This window comes from Rhinopithecus bieti, unplaced genomic scaffold, assembly GCF_001698545.2.
Source record: "Rhinopithecus bieti isolate Rb0 unplaced genomic scaffold, ASM169854v2 scaffold_23826, whole genome shotgun sequence".
In the NCBI taxonomy this organism is placed as follows: domain Eukaryota; kingdom Metazoa; phylum Chordata; class Mammalia; order Primates; family Cercopithecidae; genus Rhinopithecus; species Rhinopithecus bieti.
Genome location: NW_016811267.1, coordinates 1505339 through 1526795, shown reverse-complemented (window position 1 = coordinate 1526795; position 21457 = coordinate 1505339). Strand labels below are relative to the sequence as shown.

At 49.0% G+C, this 21457-nt stretch overlaps 1 protein-coding gene and 1 pseudogene across 2 annotated transcripts; both read left to right on the top strand.

Moving 5' to 3' along the window:
- LOC108543267 (CDGSH iron-sulfur domain-containing protein 1 pseudogene) overlaps positions 1–440 on the top strand; it is a 15516-nt pseudogene extending 15076 nt beyond the window's left edge.
- On the top strand, positions 191–15240 carry SMIM7 (small integral membrane protein 7). 2 transcript variants are annotated; one of them, XR_001889526.1, is made up of 6 exons: positions 191–1066; positions 1151–1192; positions 1699–1751; positions 7238–7328; positions 14130–14270; positions 14587–15240. XR_001889526.1 is itself a non-coding variant. In XM_017893695.1 (5 exons), the coding sequence occupies exons 1-5, from the start codon at positions 1041–1043 to the stop codon at positions 14143–14145; spliced, it is 228 nt and encodes a 75-aa protein (XP_017749184.1). In that variant the 5' UTR covers positions 982–1040; the 3' UTR covers positions 14146–15232. The 2 variants fall into 2 exon arrangements, 1 of the variants encoding a protein (XP_017749184.1); XM_017893695.1 differs by having other exon boundaries at positions 982–1066; positions 14130–15232.
- The last annotated feature ends 6217 nt before the right edge of the window (positions 15241–21457 follow it).

Here is a 21457-nt window from a genome sequence, read left to right as displayed (position 1 = left end):
CGGCCCGGCGACTGCGCCCCCGCAGCTGGGCCCGCCCCCGCCCGCCAGGCGCCACCCCAGGCCCGGCCCCCGTGGGAGAGGAGGGGCGACGGCCCACATCGGGACAGGTGGTGGGGACGCCCAGCATCACGGACGGAGCTGGACGGTCGGACGTCCCAGGCGCTGACCCTACTGCCATCGCGACCCCGTTCCGCCCAGCGAGGCGGGGTGCGGGGCACCCCTGCAAGGCGAGGGAGGCTGGGGGGCTCCCCATTCTGGGGGCCCGTGCCTCACGGAGCCCACCCACGCGGGACGCCAGTTCCCAGGGGGCCAGATCAGCCAGGACTTTGTCCCCGTGGGCCCAATTAGGACCCCGATCTTCGGTGGAGCCCAATGAGGACCCCTACGCCCTGGTGGGACCCCATGAATCAGAACCCCTGCTCCCCGTGGAGATCGGTTAGGACCTCAGTCCTCTGTGGAGCCCCGTCAAGACTTTCCTGCCCCATACGTTCCGTTCGATCAGGAACCCCGTCCTCGGTGGGGCTCCGCAAGTCAGGACCCCCGTGTCTTGTTGGGGGCAGCTCAGTGGGGCCCTCCGTTCCCCATGGGGCCCAGGAGGATCTCATTTTAGAGCCCAGTAGGTTGGGGCACCCGTTTCTAGGGACCCCACTGCGTCAGGACCCCGCACCCTGTGCCGCTCAGGAGTCAAAGGATTCCTTTTCTCCAGAAGCCCAATTTGAGACCCCATAAAGTGAACAGGCATTGCTGCCCAGCTAACCCTACTGCACTGAAGACCTCACGCATGCGCGGCACGCTTCGACGCGTGACCCAATCCCACCCCCAGCAGACCCGGCCCCTTCCATTCTGGCTCTCCGGGCCTCCCCAGCAAGGTGGGGCGCTAGCGCTCCCCTAAAGGGGCCTGGCCTGCAGAGGGTGGGACCTTGATCTTCGATTGGCCCAGCCCTCGCTAGTGTTGCTTTAGGATTGGTCGGTTTGTGCTCCTCTCCCCTCCCTCCCTGGGGCTTCCGCTTCCGGTTCTGACGGACGCTTTGGCCGTAACGATGATCGGAGACATCCTGCTGTTCGGGTAATTAGGGGGACCAGAGGCTGGGAAGAGAGGGCCAGGCAGGACGCGGGGGCGCCCCTAGTAACTGTAATTCTCCCTCTGCAGGACATTGCTGATGAATGCCGGGGCAGTGCTGAACTTTAAGCTGTGAGTAGGCCGCGGCCGGACTGTGGCTCCATCCGGGGAACCCGTAACCCCGCCTTCATAAGCGTGATCTCGGCGCACTTCTCAGGCCCCGCCCCCAAGCCGCAGGTCCCGCCCTATCCGCCCTCTGTTCATGCCTCCAGCCTGGTTTAATCTTCCTCGCCCCCGAGCGACCTTAAACTCATACTCTCTGTTCCTTGGGTGTCCCTCTGTTCACCTTCCTGGAGAAGTCAAGACCCATCCTCTAAGAAATAGCCCAACCCCGGACCCTCAGCACTGCACCCGCACTGTCGGGCCGCTTTGTAAACTGTCGGTGGCTGGTGACCTGGCTGTGATTGTCTGGGCAGTGGTGGCCCAGAGAGGGACATTGAACCGTCCGAGGTCACACAGCAAGTCAGCGGCAGGGCCAGGGCTGAAACTTAGTGTTTGTGGCCTTCTGAGCTGGGGGGTCAGGGGGCTGAGGCCTCTATGTCCCATTGAAAGTGGACACTGTCTGCTCCTCTTTGTAGGAAAAAGAAGGACACGCAGGGCTTTGGGGAGGAGTCGAGGGAGCCCAGCACAGGTAAGGTCTTCCTGGACCCTTGAATTGCATGGTCCACTTCAGAGAGGACAGTTTTGTTTCCCCAAGTTCTACCCTCGTTTTCTTTTCTTTCGTTTTTTAACACAAGGTCTCGCTCTCTTGTCCAGGTTGGAGTGCAGTGGTGCGATCATGGCTCACTGCAGCTTCGACCTCCTGGGCTAAAGTGATCCTTCCATCTCAGCCCCCTTAGTAACTGGGATTACAGGCGTGTGCCACCTTGCCAGGCTAAATTGTGTATTTTTTTGTAGAGATGGGGTTTCTCCACCTTGCCCAAGCCAATCTCAAACTCCTGGGTTCAAGTGATCCCCCCCACCTTGGCCTCCTGAAGGGCTGGGATTACAGGCATAAGCCAGGAGTTTTCTCTTTAATTGAGCGTGTGTGTGAGTGGGAGATGACTGATAATGTGCTGTCCTTTCTGCCTACCTCTGTCATCTACTTCTTTCTCCCACCGGACCTCCCTGATGTGAGCACTCACATCATTTCCTACTGTTATAATTTTCTGTATGTTTGCTGTCATCTGGCTAATGTCTGCCCTTCACATTTGACCGTAAACTTCAGAGAAGAGACCCTAGCTTGGCCTGTCCCATCCTTTGTCCTTGCCATACCAGTCCTCCCATGCCTGTGAATGAATGAATGAACAACCTCACACACAGCTGTTGCTTTCAGAGTGCTGCAGACCTGCCACGTTTAAAATTAGATGCCAACATTAGATTTTTTTTTTTTTTTTGAGACGGAGTCTCGCTCTGTCGCCCAGGCTGGAGTGCAGTGGCCGGATCTCAGATCACTGCAAGCTCCACCTCTCCGGTTTACGCCTTTCTCGTGCCTCAGCCTCCTGAGTAGCTGGGACTACAGACGCCCACCACCTCGCCCGGCTAGTTTTTTGTATTTTTTAGTAGAGACGGGGTTTCACCGCATTAGTCAGAATGGTCTCGATCTCCTGCCCTCGTGATCTGCCTGTCTCGGCCTCCCAAACTGCTGGGATAGGTTTTTAATCAGGCAATTTTATATAAAAATTCAGATGTCTGATTTTCTTGAAAACTGGAACATTCTGCAACTCAAGATTCAGGAGAGCCCTTGACATCTGTTGAGTGTAGTTGAGGACTCTGAGGAGATGGGGCCTGTCGACTCTGCCTCATCCCAGCCCTAACCTCTTCATATGTCTATCGTCTGCGTGGGCCCTAGAGGCCCCAGAATTTACACTTCCTACTGAATGTAATTGTGTAGCTGTTTGGAGTCTTAAGGGGATCTGTACATGACTGTTGTATCCATTCATTAATTCTTTCATTCACCAAATATTTGAGCACCTAATGCATGCTGGCTACTGTGCTAGGTGCAGGGATACAGTAGGGGTAAGACAGATGGAGTGGAACTTACCATGGGGTGGGACACATGGTTTCCAAGCGGGGAATAGATGGTGACAGAGGTGATGTTAGGTAACAGGGAGTCACAGGATGGTAATGGGGTTGCTCTCTTGCTGGGGTGTGGAAGGGAAGGCCATTTGAGGAAGTGGCGTCACAGTCAAGGCGGTGGATGCCATGATGGAGCACTACCCAAGGATAGGGGAACCCTGAGGAACAGGTTTTCTTCTTTTAGAGACGGGGTCTTGCTCTGTTACCCAGGCTGGAGTGCAGTGGCACAGTCATAGCTCACTGCAGCCTTGAACTCCTGGGTTCAAAAATCCTCTTGCCTCAGGCTCGCAACTAGCTGGGGCTGCAGGCAGTTAATACCACCCCTGGCTAATTTTCTAAATTTTTTTGTAAAGATAGGCATCTCGCTGTGTTAACCAGGCTGGTGTCCAACTCTTGGCCTCAAACGATCCTCCCACCTCAGCCTCTCAAAGTGCTGGGATCACAGCCGTGAGCCACCATGCCTGGCTGAGCTATTTTGAAGACCCTCCAGCAGCTCTACTTTTGGGGGGCCTGCCCCTGGGTGCTGACCTAGTTAGGTGCTTCCTGTTAGTGTTGCATTCTACCTCCATTCCTAAAAGGTAATAGTCACTTTCCAGTTCCCAGAACTGGAAACTGGAAGCAGATCAGGAAACTGAGGGTCAGAGATGTGGCTCAACTTTTTTGTGGCCACATAGCAAATCAGTGAGAGAATCAGGATTAGAACCTGGATTTTTCTGCCTCTAGCAGTTGTGCACTCAATCACTAGACCATCTGTCCATCTGTTCATTTATCCATCCATTCATACATTGACTCAGCAGCCATGTGTTACCCACCACGTGGAAGGCACTGCCAGGCCCTGGGGTTGCACTGTACAGATCCAAATCAGAGCTCTGGTGGGCGGGAGATTTGGCACAAAGTGGCGGGAGCATCAGTGACAGGGATGCTAGGGAGGACACCAGTGCTCTATCCGGAGCTTCCTGCTTTGCTCTCTCTCCAGTCTCCTTCCAGCCCAGATGCTGCATCCCCTGTGGGAGCTGCTCCTTGCTCTCTATCCTCTTTCCCTGGCTTAACTGTAATACCGTAGTGGCTGCATTTATTGAGAGCGCCATGTGTGCCAGGCAGTGTGCTGAGGTCTTCCTAGCTGCCTGACACCCCTATTGACATAAGAGGGAATGAGCATAGATAGTGCAGGGATGGGCCCAGGTCACTTATGCAGAAGGACAGAGGCAGGATTTGAGCTCATGTTTGTTAAATTGACCATGTTTGAGATCGGAACTTGGAGCTCTGGCACTTCCTCAGAAAGGCGTTTGTTTTTTTTGAGGTGGAGTCTCGCTGTGTTGCCCAGGCTGGAGTGCAGTGGCGCCATCTTAGCCCCCTGCAATCTCCGCCTCCCGGGTTCAAGCAATTCTCCTGCCTCAGCTTCCCTATTAGCTGGGACTACGGGCACCCACCACCATGCCCAGCTAATTTTTGTATTTTCAGTAGAGATGGAGTTTTACCATGTTGACCAGGCTGGTCTCAAACCCCTGACATCAGTTGATCCGCCTGCCTTGGCCTCCCAAAGTGCTGGAATTACAGACTTGAGCCACCACGCCTGGCTGGAAAGGCTTTTTCTGATCTCCCACCCTTCCTCATGCACATGCCATGTTGGGTCTCCGCAGTGTGTGTTCCCGGGACACCTAAACTTTCCCACCAGAGCAGTCACGTGGGAATATTTGTTTAGTATTTCTCCTCCCCATATGCTTGTGGGGGCAGAGCCACCGGTCTTCGTTTCTTCCTGTATCCCTTGTACGCTGCTGCTGCCTGGAACGAGTAACGTTTTTTTGTTTTTTGAGACAGAGTCTCGCTCTGTTGCCCAGGTGTGCAGTGACGTGATCTCAGCTCACTGCAACCTCCACCTCCTGGTTCAAGTGATTCTCATGCCTCAGCCTCCTTAGTAGCTGGAATTACAGGTGCTCGCCACCATGCCTGGCTAATTTGTTCGTACTTTTAGTAGAAATGTGGTTTCACCATGTTGGCCAGGCTGGTCTCAAACTCCCGACCTTAGGTGATCCACCCGCCTCAGCTTCCCAAAGTGCCGGGATTACAGGTGTGAACCACTGTGCATGGCCTGCAGTGAGTAACGTTTGATTGGCATCTATTGATGGTGGGAGATCCCGTTTTCACGATCCTTTGCTAGGGGAAGGGTCTTGCTGAGCAGCGCCTCTCAGACTTCCTGGAAACAGACCAAGCACTTGATGTTTCTAGTCTGTGCTGGATCAGCCGTGTATACAGGTTGTGCTGCATGTAACTAACCCCGTCGTTTGGATAATACCAGGCTCGTCTAAACCATGTTCAGCAAGATGGTGTGTTCAGCACAGCCTTGGATGGAGCAGGAATGTCAGGTTGTCATCCCTGAAAGATAGAAATTTCTGGGCTTGTGTTCTGTGTGCTGTACTTACCAAGCAGCCCTAGTCTACAGATGCTTCGAGTAGTACCTTTGTAGATCACCTAATCTAGACCCATTCTTTGTTTTTTGTTTTTTTTTTTTTGAGACGGAGTCTTGCTCTGCATTGACACGATCTCAGCTCACTGCAACCTCTGCCTCCCGGGTCAAGTGATTCTCCTGCCTCAGCCTCCTGAGTAGCTGGGATTACAGGCATGCGCCACCACACCCGGCTAAATTTTGTATTTTCAGTAGAGACAAGGTTTCACTGTGTTGGCCAGGCTGGTCTCCAACTCCCGACCTCAGGTGATCTGCCTGCCTCAGCCTCCCAAAGTGCTGAGATTACAGGTGTGAGCCTCCGTGCCTGGCCTAATCTGGACCCATTCTTTTCCTTCTGGAGGTCCAGAGAGGGAGAATGACTGACTGGAAACCCTGGAGGAAAGGTTTGGAACCCAGGTCTCTGTAGTCTTCACATACTAAATTGCCTTCCCTCAGAGGGGTGTCTGTTCCTTGGCCTTCAAGGGGACCAGAATAAGTCTCACCAAGACACACCTTCCCTTTCCCTTGCCTGAATTAGGATGCTTTTAGTTGTAAACATTGCAAACTCAGCTCAAAGTGGTTAAAGCAAATTGAAACGTCCAAGGGTGGAATTGTCTTCAGGCACCCTGGGTTTAGGTGTCAAACCAGTCCTCCAAGATTAGGGTTAGGGTTGGAGTTGGGGATGGGGTTAGGGTTAGGGTTAGAGTCAGTATCTGACTCTCTACAGCTCTCAGTACCCCTTTCTTTTGTGTTGGTTTTACTGTGAGACTGGTCAGGGTTGGCAAAGATGACCCCAGAGCAGGGGTTGGCATGTTTTCCTGTAAAGGGCCATATAGTAAATATTTGAGGCTTTGCGGGCCATATGGTGTCTGTCTGGCACAACAACATGACTCAGCTCTGCCGTTGTAGTACAAAAGCAGCAGGACATGATATGTAAATGAATAGGTATGGCTGTGGGCCAATCAAACTTTATTCATTGACACTGAGATTTGAATTTCTTGTAATTTTTTTGTCTCCCAAAATATTTTTCTTCTTTTTTTTTTTTTTTTTTTTTCATGTAAGAGCCAGCCGGGTATGAAGACTCATGCCTGTAATCTCAACACTTTGAGAGGCTTAGGCGGGAGGATCACTTGAAGCCAGGAGTTCAAGACCCGCCTGGGGAACATAGCAAAACCCCATCTTTATATTAAAAAAAAAAAACAAACTATTAGCTCACAGGCCATCCAAAAACAGGTGGAAGAGGCTGCTGGATTTGGCCTGTGGACACTGAGGTTACATCTTCCCAGCTCAGCAAGCCTGGCAGAAAGTGTCTGTTTGCCAGTAGTTGGGGGAAAAGTCCCAGGTCAGACTCTCATTGGACAGACTTGGGTCACATGCCCCTTCTTGAGCCAGTCAGAGGCAGAGGGACATGGTGCTTTCAGGAGATTGGTCAGTGGTAGACACAGCCTGAGTGCTGAGGGTGGGGAAGAGGGAGAAACCCGAAGGAAAAGCCACACTGTTGCCGAAGTTGGAGACAGTGAGTGCCAGGTGGGTGGAAGTCACAAAAGCCCACTGCAGAGGTGGCAATAGGGGTGGGATGTTAGCTGTGCCATAAAAGTGCTTTCTGATTCTTCCAGGTGACAACATCCGGGAATTCTTGCTGAGCCTCAGATACTTTCGAATCTTCATCGCCCTGTGGAACATCTTCATGATGTTCTGCATGATCGTGTGAGTCCGACCTGCCCTTTCCTTTCAGCGTCATCTCTTAGTCTCCTTCTCCAGGATGACCCACCTGATGGTCATTCTCTGTCCTTTCAGTCATCACTCTTGTATCCTGCTTTCTGTTTTCTTTGTTTATTTTTTGTTTTGTTTGAGATGGAGTCTTACTCTGTCGCCCAGACTGGAGTGCAGTGGTGCGATCTGGGCTCACTGCAACCTCCGCCTCCCGGGTTCAAGTGATTCTCCTGCCTCAGCCTCCCCAGTAACTGGGACTACAGGTGCATGCCACCATACCCGGCTTTTTGTATTTTTAGTAGAGACGGGGTTCCATCATATTAGCCAGGATGGTCTTGATCTCCTGAACTTGTGAGTCACCCACTTCAGGCTCCCGAAGTGCTGAGATTCCAGGAGTGAGCCACTGTGCCTAGCCCTTTTTTTTTTTTTTTTTTTTGGTTGTTGTTGTTGTTGTTTTTGAGACAGAGTCTTGCTCTGTTGCCCAGGCTGGAGTGCAGTGGTGTGATCTCGGCTCACTGCAACCTGTGCCTCCCTGCTTCAAGCAATTCTCCTGCCTCAGCCTCCTGAGTAGCTGAGATTACAGGTGCCCACCACCACACCTGGCTAATTTTTGTATTTTTACAAGAGACAGGGTTTCACCATGTTGGTCAGGCTGGTCTCGAACTCCTGACCTCACGTGATCCACCTGCTTCGGCCTCCCAAAATTACAGGTGTGAGCCACCATGCCTGGCCCTGCTTTCTCTTTTCAAAATGAGTAAGTGAGGGAACCAGTACCTGAAAGGGTTAAACTCTGTCCTTGCGTCCCCACTGAACCAGGCTGGAACTTTGATTGGAACATGGAGTTCTCCAGCACCTGGCTATGCCTGGCACCTCTGCAGGGGCTGCCAGGAGATGCTTTTCCTGACCCCATGGCCCTGTCACCTCTCACCAGCTCTGCTGCATCTGCCGAGGTGGAAAATGTGGTTTAAATGTCCAGCATGCTGCCAGAACCTGCTCTAGCTGGGCTGGAAGCCAGCAGAAATGTATTCAGACTTGATTGTTTTAAATTCTGGCTTTTCATTTTCTCATTAGGCTGAGAAAACTCAAGCAGATTGCCTTTCCATCTAGCATTGGGTCCATAACTCTGATACTACTGTTAACGAATTGTGAGATTTGCTGTAAATGGATTTGGGAAAAGACACAATGGGAGAATCTGGTGTTCTTGGCCTCCGTGGGTCCATCCCTGTGTGTTTCCCCAGAAAGAAAGAGGACAAAAGTAGGCTGTCCTGAGCGACTGAGACTCCGAACGTGGGGTTGCTGTGCGGTGCACATGCCACCCCAGTGGCTGTTTGCGGAGATGCTTCCAGGACATAGGAGATCTGGGGAGGATGGCATTTCACCCTCATCACAAGGACCATGATGTATTCCCAGAAAGGCCCTTGCCAAGGTATCCTACCTGGCAGAGAGGATCTGAGAGCACGTATGAGGCTTGCCTAGGAACAGAGAAAGCTTGTGAAGAGATCAAGGAACTTGCATGAAAGTGTAGGAATGGCCAGGCGCAGTGGCTCAGGCCTCTAATCCCAGCACTTTGGAAGGCCGAGGTGGGAGAATTGCTTGAGCCCAGGAGTTTGAAACCAGCCTGGGCAGCATGGTGAAACTCCATGTTTACCAAAATTTAAAATTAGCCGAGTGTAGTGGCACCTGCCTGTCGTTCCAGCTCCTCGGGAGGCTGAGGTGGGAGGATCACTTGAGCCCTAGAGGCAGAGGTTACAGTGAGCTGAGATCCTGCCACTGCACTCCAGCCTGGGCAACAGAAGAAGATCCTGTCTTCAAACAAATAATAAATAATCAAGACCTAAAGGACAAGAAGACGTTTGCCATTTGCAGAGCTGGAGAAAAGCATGGTGGCACAGGAAGTAGCATGTTCAAAGGTCCTGGGGCAGGGAAGAAGTCAGCGTTTTTCCCTTATTCTCATCTTTGCAGAGGTCCTGGGGTAGGGAAGAAGTCAGCATGCATCTCTTATTCTCGTTTTTGCAAAGGTCCTGGGACAGGGAAGAAGTCACTATGCTTCCCTCATTCTCGTCTTCGCAAAGGTCCTGGGGCAGGGAAGAAGTCACTGTGCTTCTCTCATTCTCGTCTTTGCAAAGGTCTTGCGGCAGGGAAGAAGTCAGCCTGCTTCTCTCATTCTCATCTTTGCAAAGGTCCTGGGGCAGGGAAGAAGTCAGCATGGTTCTCATTCTCGTCTTTGCAGAGATCCTGGGGCAGGGAAGAAGTCATCATGCTTCTCTCATTCTCATCTTTCCTATGCACCTGCTTCATCATCCTCTCCTGTTTGACCAACATCTTCACTCCCTCATCTGCCAGCCAGAACAGCAGCCTCGGGCATCCTCCCAGCTCAGCTTTCCAAGATCAGCATAGTCAGTAGCCCAGGGTCCTGATTTTGTTTTCTGGGGCAGAATCTGGTTGACCCGCCTTGGTGTCACTCAGGTCCATTTAGGGTGGGGGTTCTTGTTTCTGCTATAACCACTTAGGTCAAAGGTCATCAGACCACAGGCCAAATCTCCCCACTGCCTGTTTTTGTGAATGAACTTCACAAAAGTTCCTGTGTGTGGCTGCTTCTGTGTCACAGCGGTGGAGTTGAGCTGTGTGATAGAGACCACATGGCTTGCAGAGCCAGAACTGTTAGTAAACAAGTCACCCATTAGAAAATGTGCCAACCCCTGACCCAGGCCAGCTCTTTCACTGGGGGCCATGGGTGAGAGAAGATTCTCTCAAGAAAGGGCTGTCTCAGGGAAGGAGTGACTGGCTTTCCCAGGACATTTAAAAACTGGAAATCACCTAAGTGTCCAAGAACAGGAGAAGGATCAGGTAACTTGAAGGATGCCCATGTGACCAGCTGTCATGATACTGTCACTGATGATGTGCCAGAAGGTTCTGTCTGCATGGGGAAATGAAACGTTCTGAAAGTGAAGAAGGCCGGAGGGTACTCGTCTGTGCAGCCTGACTTCAGCTGTGTAACGTGCATGCGATAACCATGGATAAACCCTAAATGAGTGCCTTAAGTATGGGAGTGAAACACTGTTTAGCAAGGGAGTTGGAAGGATCCACTCCAGATGGGGTAGAGAGGGGACCCTGCAGCAGTTGCTGAGGAAATTGGTAGAGCCTGGGCATGGTTCAATATTAACTGTGCCCATTTATTTTTATTCTTATTTTTTGAGATGGAGTCTTGCTGTGTCACCCAGACTGGAGTGCAGTGGCACAGTCTCGGCTCACTGCATCCTCCACCTCCCAGGTTCAAGTGATTCTCCTGCCTCAGCCTCCCAGGGAGCTGAGACTACAGGTACGCACCACCACACTTGGCTAATTTTTCTACTTTTGGTAGAGATGGGATTTCATCCTGTTGACCAGGCTGGTCTCGAACTCCTGACCTCAAATTATTTGCCCGCCTCAGCCTCCCAAAGTGCTGGGATTACAGACGTGAGCCACTGCGCCCAACCTCCCTGTGCCCACTTCTGTGTTGTTTGAGCTTTGGAAATTTTTTCTTTTTTTCTTTTTTTTTTTTTTTTTTGAGGCAGAGTCTTGCTCTGTCTCCCAGGCTGTAGTGCAGTGGTGTGATCTCGGCTCACTGCAAGCTCCGCCTCCCAGGTTCACGCCATTCTCCTGCCTCAGCCTCCCAAGTAGCTGGGACTACACGCGCACACTGCCACGCCCAGCTAATTTTTTGTATTTTTAGTGGAGGTGGGGTTTCACCATGTTAGCCAGGATGCTCTCAATCTCCTGACCTTGTGATCCGCCTGCCACGGCCTCCCAAGGTGCTGGGATTACAGGCATGAGCCACCGTGCCCGGCCGAGCTTTGGAAATTTTAAGAAGTTATGAAAAGTCTGAAATAAGGGGAGAAACGTCCCTGAGTATTTAGGGATCGGTAGCACTGTCATCTATAACTTACATTGAAACACATCAAAAATACGGATAAATGAATAGATACATGGATAGGTACGTGGCACAGCAAAGTGTTAATTGCAGAATGTAGGTGGTGGCAGTGTGTTTCAACACAACTCTTCTATGTGTTGAAATTTTCATAAAATAACAGGAAAAGTTAGGGAGAAAATGAACCATGCAGAGAGTTTACAAGTAAAAAGTGGAAGTCTGTCTTCTCAATCCAGTATTTTATAGAATATTCACAGGATTTTGCAGCCACCATCTCTATCCAATTTCAGAACGTTCTCATCAACACAGAAAGAAATTGCGTGCCCATTGGCAGTCACTCCCCATTCCCCCTCCCCTAGCCCCTGGCAACAACTCATCAGCTTCCTGTCTCTGTGGATTTGCCTCATGTGGACAGTTTATATAAATGGAGTCATACACTGCATGGCCTTTTGTGTCTGGCGTCTCTCGCTCAGCATCATGTTTTTGAGGTACATCCATGTTGTAGCATGGAGCAGTTCTTCATTCCTTTTCATGGCAGAATCATATTCCCTTGTGTGACTGTTCCCCAGTTTTCCATCTATCAGTTGGTGGATAGTTGGGATGTTTGTATTTTTTACCTATTATGAATAATGGTGACAAGAACATTCATGTACAAGTTTTTGTGCAGATTTATGTTATTAGTTATTAGCGATATAGGAGTGAAATTGCTGGGTTATATGATCCCACTCTACGTTTATAATTTTCTTTGTTTTTTTTGGAGACAGAGTCTCACTCTGTTGCCAAGGCTGAAGTGCAGTGGCACGTTCTCGGCTCACTGAAACCTCCACCTCCCAGGTTCAAGCGATTCTCCTGCCTCAGCCTCCCGAGTAGCTGGGATTACAGGCATGTGCCACCACGCCTGACTGCAACCTTTGCTTCCTGGGCTCAAGTGATCCTTTGGCCTCGGCATCCTAAGTAGCTGGGACTATGGGTGTGCACCACCACACCTGGCTAATTTTGTATTTTTTATAGAGACTGGGTTTCGCCCTGTTGCCCAGGCTGGTCCAGAACTCCTGGACTAAAGTGATCCACCCACCTCAGCTTCCTAAAGTGCTGGGATTACAGGCATGAGCCACTGTGCCCAACCAGTTTGAAGGTTTTGATTTGCATTTCCCTGGTAGTTAATGATATTGAACATGTTTTCTTTTTTTTTGTTTGTTTTTTGAGACAGAGTCTGTCTCTTGTCACCAGGCTGGAGTGCAGTGGCATGATCCTGGCTCACTGCAAGCTCTGCCTCCCGGGTTCAAGCGATTCTCCTGCCTCAGCCTCCCGAGTAGCCAGGATTACAGGCATGTGCCACCACTCCCAGCTAATTTTTGTGTTTTTAGTAGAGATGGGGTTTCACCATCTTGGTCAGGCTGGTCTCGAACTCCTGACCTCGTGATCCACCCGCCTCGGCCTCCCAAAGTGCTCGGATTACAGGCGTGAGCCACTGCGCCCGGCCGATATTGAACATATTTTCGTGTACCTATTGGCCATTTGTCCATCCCCTTTGAGGAAATGTCTTCTTAAGATTCTCTGCTCTTTTTGAAAATTGGGTTATTGCTGATCCATAAGGGTTCTTTGTGTATTCTCATTATCAGTTCATTACCGCATGCATATTTTGCAAGCATTGTCTCCCATTTTGTATGTTGTCTTTTCACTTTCTTGATGGTGTCATTTTAAGCACAAGAGTTTTTTATTGTGAATGGCCAGGCACAGTGGCTCATGCCTGTAATCCCAGCACTTTGGGAGGATGAGGCAGTTGGATCACTTGAGGTCAGGAGCTTGAGACCAGCCTGACCAACATGGTGAAACCCCGTCCCTACTAAAAGTACAAAAATTAGCCAGGCGTAGTGGCAGGCGCCTGCAATCCTAGCTACTCTGGAGGCTGAGGCAGAAGAATTGCTTGAACCCAGGAGTTGGAGGTTGTAGTGAGCCAAGATTGCCCGACGGCACTCCACCCTAAGCAACAGAGCGAGAGTCCATCTCAAAAAAAAATTTTTTATTGTTATGAAGTTGAATTTATGTTTTTTTTTTTTTTGTCATTTGTGCTTTGCGTATTATAGTAAGAAATCATTGCCTAACCCAAGGTTACAAAGATGCACATGTAAGTTTTCTTCCAAGAGTTTTGTAGTTTGGATTCTGGTAGGTAGTTAGGTCTGTGATCTGTTTTGTGTAAATTTTTTTATATGGCGTTAAGCAGGGGTCCAATTTTATTCTTTTGCATGTGGAAATCCAGCTGTTTCTGCTCTCTTATTTATTTCAGATAACCTTTTTATTTTGGAATGAGTTTAGATTTGTGGAAATGTTGCAAAGAATATACCGAAAGTTCTTGTATGTATCTTTTGTTTAACAGGTGTACCACCTTCCCTTATAGGGTGATGGTGTTGGCTGGGCACAGTGGCTCACGCCTGTAATCCCAGCACTTTGAGGGGCTGAGGCAGGGAGATCACTTGAGGTCAGGAGTTCGAAATCAGCCCAGCCAACATGGTGAAACCCCGTTTCTACTGAAAATACAAAAGTTAACCTGGCTTGGTGGCAGGTGCCTGTAATTGCAGCTATTCAGCAGGTTGAGGCAGGAGAATCGCTTGAACCCGGGATGCAGAGGTTGCAGTGAGCCAAGATCGCACCACTGTACTCCAGCCTGGGCAGCAGAGCAAGACTCTAAAAAAAAGAGTATATCCGTCTTTTAACTGTGTCGTTCAATATTGTTAATTGTATTCACAGGTGGATCACAGGTTACTTGAAAAAATCAGGCAATCATGTGAAATCATCTAACTAATAGTCATGTAAAATAATCTCTGACAATATTTTTAAAACAATCACGTCCTATCCTCACAGACATTTCTGCCCTCTGACTTCTTCAGGCTGTTCGGCTCTTGAATCCCAGCGATGAAACCAGGAACTCACTTTCCCGGGATGCCGAGTCTCCATTCCTTCATTCCTGATGACTTCAAGAATGTTTTTGACCAGAGAACTGACAACCTTCCAGAAAGCCCAAGCTCGTGGTGCGTGGAAAAGCGTTCGCCGAGATATGCATGGCTTCCCAGCCACGTCCTTGTTTTCAAAGATAGTGTCACTTTAGTCTGAATTGGAATGCTGTCTACTGAAGGGGTTTCAGGAAGGTTTATATAAGGGACTGTGATGAAATTGCATTCCCCATAGATAAAAGAAAAATCATTTCTATCCAGAGATCTGAGCAGAAGGATTGGCTTATAAGTTTAACACAGCTGTGTTTTTGGACATTCAGTGTTACTTGCTGAGTCTGACAGCCTTTGGGCCCAGCCAGGGTCCTGTTAACAAATTGTTTCCACATCCCAACAGGGTCTGCTTGGCCACTCAGAGCAGCTGCGATTAACCCTAAGACTTGAACGAACAGGCCACCTGTAACAGGGACACCAGCCTTCCGGTATAGAAACTAAATTGTTAGCAAGAGCATTGAGCTAGTTCCTGGTGAAGTGTTTCCACAGAAGACATGTGGAGCAGTTGTGGGAATGTTAAGAGAAATTTTCCTCTGCCTTGACCCCTTTGTTAAATAAAATGACTTTGGGAGCCATTCATTGTACAGTTGCAAGAATGAGAGTGATTTTATGATATGGTGACATTGGGACCATGTTCTAAAACCTTGGGTTTCTGAGTCTGCTTTTTGAGTAGGTGATTTTGAGGTTGAAAAACCAGGGGCCTGCATCTAGGAAATACAGCATTTTCCAGAAGCTTCTTTGAAAGGGAATCCTGGTTTCGTTGCCAAAATGAAACGCCCGGGGTTGGCGCTGAATCCCACAGCTGTGTGATTTGCTCATTGAGTTTTTTGTTGTCTGCTTTTTTTGGTTTTGTTTGTTTATACCAGTAAGAATGAGCCCGAATGTTGGTGGTTTTGAAATCCTGACTTGGAGGTAAACCTGGAGGAAGGAAAAAAAGTAAATATGCAGGCTTTTAGGACTGAGTAGCCTTGAAAATAAACCTCATTTCTGAAAAGGACCTTTTGTTTATATTTTTCTTTTTTTAAGCAAGAAGTCAATTTCCAACCTGACCTTTTGAATTACCCTGCGGGAAAAACCTAGGATTCATTTTGGAGACCGTGAAAAAGAAAAGGGTCAGTGGTAGAGTTTCCTTTTTGGATTTAGCTCAATAAATGATGGTCAATAATTGGGCAAATGGGGCTCGGCGCAGTGGCCCATACCTATAATCCCAGCACTTGGGAGGCCAAGGCAGGCGGATCACTTGAGGTCAGGAGTTCGAAACTAGCCTGGCCAACATGGCGAAAACCTATCTGTACTAAAAATAGAAAAATTAGCCAGATACAGTGGCGTGCGCCTATAATCCCAGCTGCTTGGGAGGCTGAGGCATGAGAATTGCTTGAACCTGGGAGGTGGAGGTTGCAGTGAGCTGAGATTGAGCCACTGCACTTCAGCCTGGGTGACACAGTGAGATTCTGCCCCCAAAAAAAAAAAAAAAAAAGAATTGAGCAAGTAAAATTTTGACTGGAGCTGCTCCTGAAAGTATTGAGTCATTGCTAATGGTGGGCTGTTGCTAGACCAGGGTCAAGTCCACTTTTGCTGCCTCTCAAGTTGTAGAATTCTCCTTGATCACTTCTGTAATTCATTTTCTTGCCATATCCCAGCCAAGCATCACCCCATGGTCTGTAAGTAGCAGAGGTCGGAGCTGCTGGGTCTGGCTTTGCTGAGGTCAGTGTCCTTCTCAGAACAGGCGTGCCAAGATCTTGGCTGAGTCCCTCGCAAGCCAGATGAATGGTGTGAAGAAACCTTCCTGCCTTATTCACACTGGCGCGGAGGTCTCAATGAGGCGAGGCATTTATCCATTATGGGGATGAATCGTGCTCTCAGAAGAGAATCCTGTCATTGAGGTTTTGTTTCAATAGTCCTCTTTTTTTCCAGAGAACTGTTATCTCATTGTTAATAATAGCAGCATGGTTTTTTCAGATGCTAGTTGGTGGCTGCTGTACATTTAAAAAATGGAATCTCATGGTTGTGTCTCTTAAGGAAGCTTTTCAAGAACCTTCACTGGCACCAGAGGTTATCAGAGTTTGAAGTTTTGGTACCTAGTGTCTCGTAGCATTTAAGCACTAATGTTCTGGGTCAGTTAGGTGTGAGGTCAAATCCCATCTCAGCTAATTCTGAGTGGGACCTTGGCTAATTGCTTTCCCCTCTCCAAGCCTCAGTTTCCACATCTCTAAAATGGGCCTGCAAGTTGTGTGTGCCTAAGGTTGTTGTAAGTTTGGATGAACTCGAATGCGGCTGAGTGCCTGAGAGCGCCTGTTGCTGGGGGTATCATCACTGTGTGTGTTTTCTGTCATCTCATCCACTTTTCTTTGTGCAGTCTGCACACGCACCATTAAAGGCTGATGACAGCATTTTAAAAAATTGCACACAGAGGCCAGTGCGGTGGCTTCCAGCACTTTGGGAGGCCGAGGCAGGTGGATCACGAGGTCAGGAGTTCGAGACCAGCCTGGCCAAGATGGTGAAACCCTGTCTCTACTAAAAATGCAAAAATTAGCCGGGTATGCTGGCATGCCCGTGTAATCCCAGCTACTCAGGAGGCTGAGGCAGAGAATTGCTTAAAAACCTGGGAGGTGGAGGTTGCAGTGAGCTGAGATCGTGCCACTGCACTCCAGCCTGGGTGACAGAGCAAGATCCTCTGTCTCAAAATATATATATATATATTACAAACAGGCTGGGTGCGGTGGGTGACTCACACCCTGTAATCCCAGCATTTTGGGAGGCCAAGGTGGGCATTTCACCTGAGGTCAGGAGTTCGAGACCAACCTGGCCAACATGACAAAACCCTGTCTCTACTAAAAAATACAAAAATTAGCCAGGCGTGGTGGCGCGTGCCTGTAATCCCAGCTACTCAAAAGGCTGAGGCAGGAGAATCACTTGAACCCGGGAGGCGGAGGTTGCAGTGAGCCGAGATCACACCACTGCACTCCAGCCTAGGCAACAAGAGCGAAACTCCATCTCAAAAAAACAAAAAAAACGCAAACAATGTCCAGCCTGGTAAACCTTTTCCTCTCTTCACCATCCCCATGCAGCATTTTCTGTATTCCTGTATGTATGTTTTGAGAGTGGATAAGGAAGGAAGAGTTCTGCTGTTTTCATTTCAGCATCATTTTCTTTACACTTGCCGTGTTGCTGGGAGGTGTTACAGTTCTCGTTTTTACTTACGGTGCAGTGTCAGTAAATCGGTCCTTAGCCACCTTCTTGCTGGACTTGGTTTATATTTTGTCCACAGTGATCAAGGCTGCCCCCGACACCAGTGTGTGATCTTCATTGGCTTCTATTAGGGCATTAGCTTCCTTGGGGCAGATAACCCTGGAGGGGTCCATAATATCCTTAAATACCATTGGCGTGGCTTTAAGTGGCTTTTGTTTGTTTTACTTTGTTTGAAAAAGTTTTTTAGGCCTGGTAGGGTGGCTTATGTGGGCGGATCACTTGAGGCCAGGAGTTCATTACCAGCCTGGCCAATATGGTGAAACCCTCTCTTTACTAAACATACAAATATTAGCCGGGCATAGTGGCATGTGCCTGTAGTCCCAGCTACTTAGGAGACTGAGGTAGAGGAATCGCTTGAACTCGGGAGGCAGAGGTTGCAGTGAGCCGAGATGGTGCACTTCAGCCTGAGTGATGCAATGAGACCCCTGTCTCAAAAAAAAAAAAAAATTTTTTTTTAACTACTAATGCATATTCATTGAAGAAAACCTGGCTTTTTTTTTCTTTTTTTAAAGCCAAGGTCTCACTCGACTGGGTGCGGTGGCTCACGCCTGTAATCCCAGCACTTTGGGAGGCCGAGGTGGGCGGATCACGAGGTCAGGAGTTCGACGAACCCCCTTCTCTACTAAAAATACAAAAATTAGCCGGGTGTGGTGGCACGTGCCTGTAATCCCAGCTACTCAGGAGGCCAAGGCAGGAGAATCTCTTGAACTTGGGAGGCGGAGGTTGCAGTGAGCCACGATTGCACCACTGCACTCCAGCCTGGGTGATAGAGCGAGACTCCGCCTCAAAAAAAAAAAAGACAGGATCTCACTCTGTTGCCAAGGCTGGAGTGTAGTGGCATGATGAGAGCTCACTGCAGCCGCATCTTCCCACCTCAGTCTCCCAAGTAGCTGGGACCACAGGCACGTACCACAGGCTAATTTTTTTTTTTTTTTTTTTTTTGTAGAGACAGGGTCTCCCTATGTTGCTTAAACTGCTCTCAAACTCCGGGACTCAACACACCTCCCACCTTGGCCTCCAAAATTTCTGAGATTACAGGCATGAACCACAATATCATTCTTTTTTTTAATTTTTATTTATTTATTTTTTTGAGACAGTCTTATTCTCGCCCAGGCTGGAGTGCAGTGGAGTGATCTCGGCTCAATGCAGCCTTCACCTCCCAGGTTCAAGCAATTCTCATGCCTCAGTCTCCTGAATAGCCGGGATTACGGGTGCCTGCCCAGCTAATTTTTGTATTTTTAGTGGAGATGGGGTTTCACCATGTTGGCCAGGCTGGTCTCGAACCTCTGCCCTCAAGTGACCCACTCACCTCAGCCTCCCAAAGTGCTGGGATTACAGGCGTGAGCCACCACGCTCAATCACAATATGATTCTTAATAACTGCAAATATGCCATTGTAAAGACATACCATGATTAATTTAACCAGTCCCCAGTTGATGGGCACCTGGTTTGTGTTCAGATTTTGTGTATTAGAAAACAAGACTACAGGCTGGGAGTCACTGCCGAAGTGATAAGCTGTGGGTGGTGAGTGCAGAGAAGGCCACAGTGTACAGCACCTACCCTGGGAGTGTTCACTTGGGGTTCATGTTGGAACCCATTTTGCTTCCTCCACCATTGTATGTTGAAGGAGAAAGTATTTTTGCATACGCCCTCTGGGCTTCTCATTGCCCTTCATGTACATCTGCTCTAGGGCAGGAGTCAGCAAACTACAGCCCGGAGGGCACGTCTGGCCCACGGCTTGTTTTTGTAAATAAAGTATTATTGGGGCCGGGCGTGGCAGCTCACAACTGTAATCCCTGCACTTTGGGAAGCCGAGCCAGGCGGATCCCTTGAGGTCAGGAGTTCAAGATTAGCCTGACCGCTGTGGTAAATCCTTTCTCTACTAAAAATACAAAAATTAGCCAGGTGTGATAGTACACACTTGTAGTCCAAGCTACTCAGGAGGCTGAGGCAGGAGAATTGTTTGAACCTGGGAGGTAGAGGTTGCAGTGAGCCGAGATTTTTCCACTGCACTCCAGCCTGGGCGACAGAGCTAGACTGTCTCCAAAAAAAAAAAGTTGTGTTAGGACCGGGCGCAGTGGCTTACACCTGCAATCGCAGCACTTTGGGAGGCCAAACTGGGTGGATCACCTGAGGTTGGAAGTTCGAGACCACCCTGATCAACATGGAGAAACCCTGTCTCTACTAAAAATGCAAAATTAGCCAAGTGTGGTGGCACATGCCTGTAATCCCAGCTACTAGGGAGGCTGAGACAGGAGAATCGCTTGAACCTGGGAAGTGGAGGTTGCTGTGAGCTGAGATCGTGCCATTGCACTGTAGCCTAGGCCACAAGAGTGAAACTCCATCTCAAAAAAAAAGAAAAGTTGTATTGGAATCTGGCCACACCCCTTTGTATGTGTATTACCTATAATTTTTACTTTGTAGGTAATATGTGTACTTTAGCAACCTCCATACTACAACTGCAAAGTGGAGTAGTGGCACAGAAACCATATGGCCTGCAGAATGGAAAATATCACCTATTTGGCACCTTACCAGAAAAATTTGCCAACTGCTGAGCTAGGGTGTGATGGAGAATCCCAAGGTGTCCCTTCCTTCCCAAAGCTACTTGGGGAATCATCTGTACCCTTGTGGCCTGCATTTTAACATAGATGTACACAAACACGTTTTTTAAATTTGCTGGAAATTTTCCCTCCCATTTTCAAGTGTGGTGATTAATCAATCAAAAGAAAACCCAATTTTCTTTTTCTTTCTTTCTTTCTGTCTTTCTTTCTGTCTGTCTTTGTTTTTTTTTTTTGAGACTGTCACCCAGGCTGGAGTGCAGTGGCACGATCTCAGCTCACTGCAGCCTCCATCTCCCGGATTCAAGCGATTTTCTTGCCTCAGCCTCCCAAGTAGCTGGGATTACAGGCATCCACCACCACGCTCGGATAATGTTGGTATTTTTAGTAGAGATGGGGTTTACTCCATGTTGGCCAGGCTGGTCTCGAACTCCTGACCTCAAGTGATCCACCCACCTCAGCCTCCCGAAGTTCTGGGATTACAGGTGTGAGCTGCTGTGACTGGCCGCTTTCTCTTGACAGTTAGAGGAAAGACCCCTCTCAGGCTCCCTGAGACTCCTCAGAACAGCAGCTGTGCGATATTGGATAATGAGATCCGCTCTCCTCTGAAGTGGTTAGATTTGAAATGCCAGCAAAGCTGTCATTAGCAAGGCATTTTCTTTTCATTTCAACCATTTCATTATCTCCTTCTTTACCAAATTTGCGTTTATGAAATATTTGACAAGCCTCCTGATGCTTTCCTGCATTGATGAAAGACAGATGCTGTTTGTGTGAAAGGAAAAGGCATGCTATAAAAAGAAAAAGAAGGATAAGAAGGGCGAGGCAGGGAGGCTCATGCCTGTAATCCCAGAAGTTCGAGATCAGCCTGGCCAACATGGTGAAACTCCATCTCTACTAAAAATACAAAAATTAGCCAGGTATGGTGGCACGCACCTGTAATCCCAGCTACTTGGAAGGCTGAGACAGGAGAATTCCTTGAACCTGGGAGGCAGAGGTTGCAGTGAGTGGAGATCATGCCGCTGCTAAAAAACACAAAAATTAGCTGGGCGTGGTTACGGGTGCCTGTAATCCCAGATACTCAGGAGCCTGAGGCAGGAGAATCAATCGCTTGAACCCAGGAGGCGGAGGTTGCATTGGGCCGAGATCGCACCATTGCACTCCAGCCTGGGCAACAAGAGCGAAACTGTCTCCAAAAAAAAAGACTGCCTGAGACTGGGTAATTTTTTTGTTTTTGTTTTTGTTTTTTTGAGACAGAGTCTCACTCTGTCGCCCAGGCTGGAGTGCAGTGGTGTGATCTCGACTCACCGCAAGCTCTGCCTCCCGGGTTCACGCCATTCTCCTGCCTCAGCCTCCCAAGTAGCTGGGACTACAGGCGCCCGCCACCACGCCCGGCTCATTTTTTTGTTTG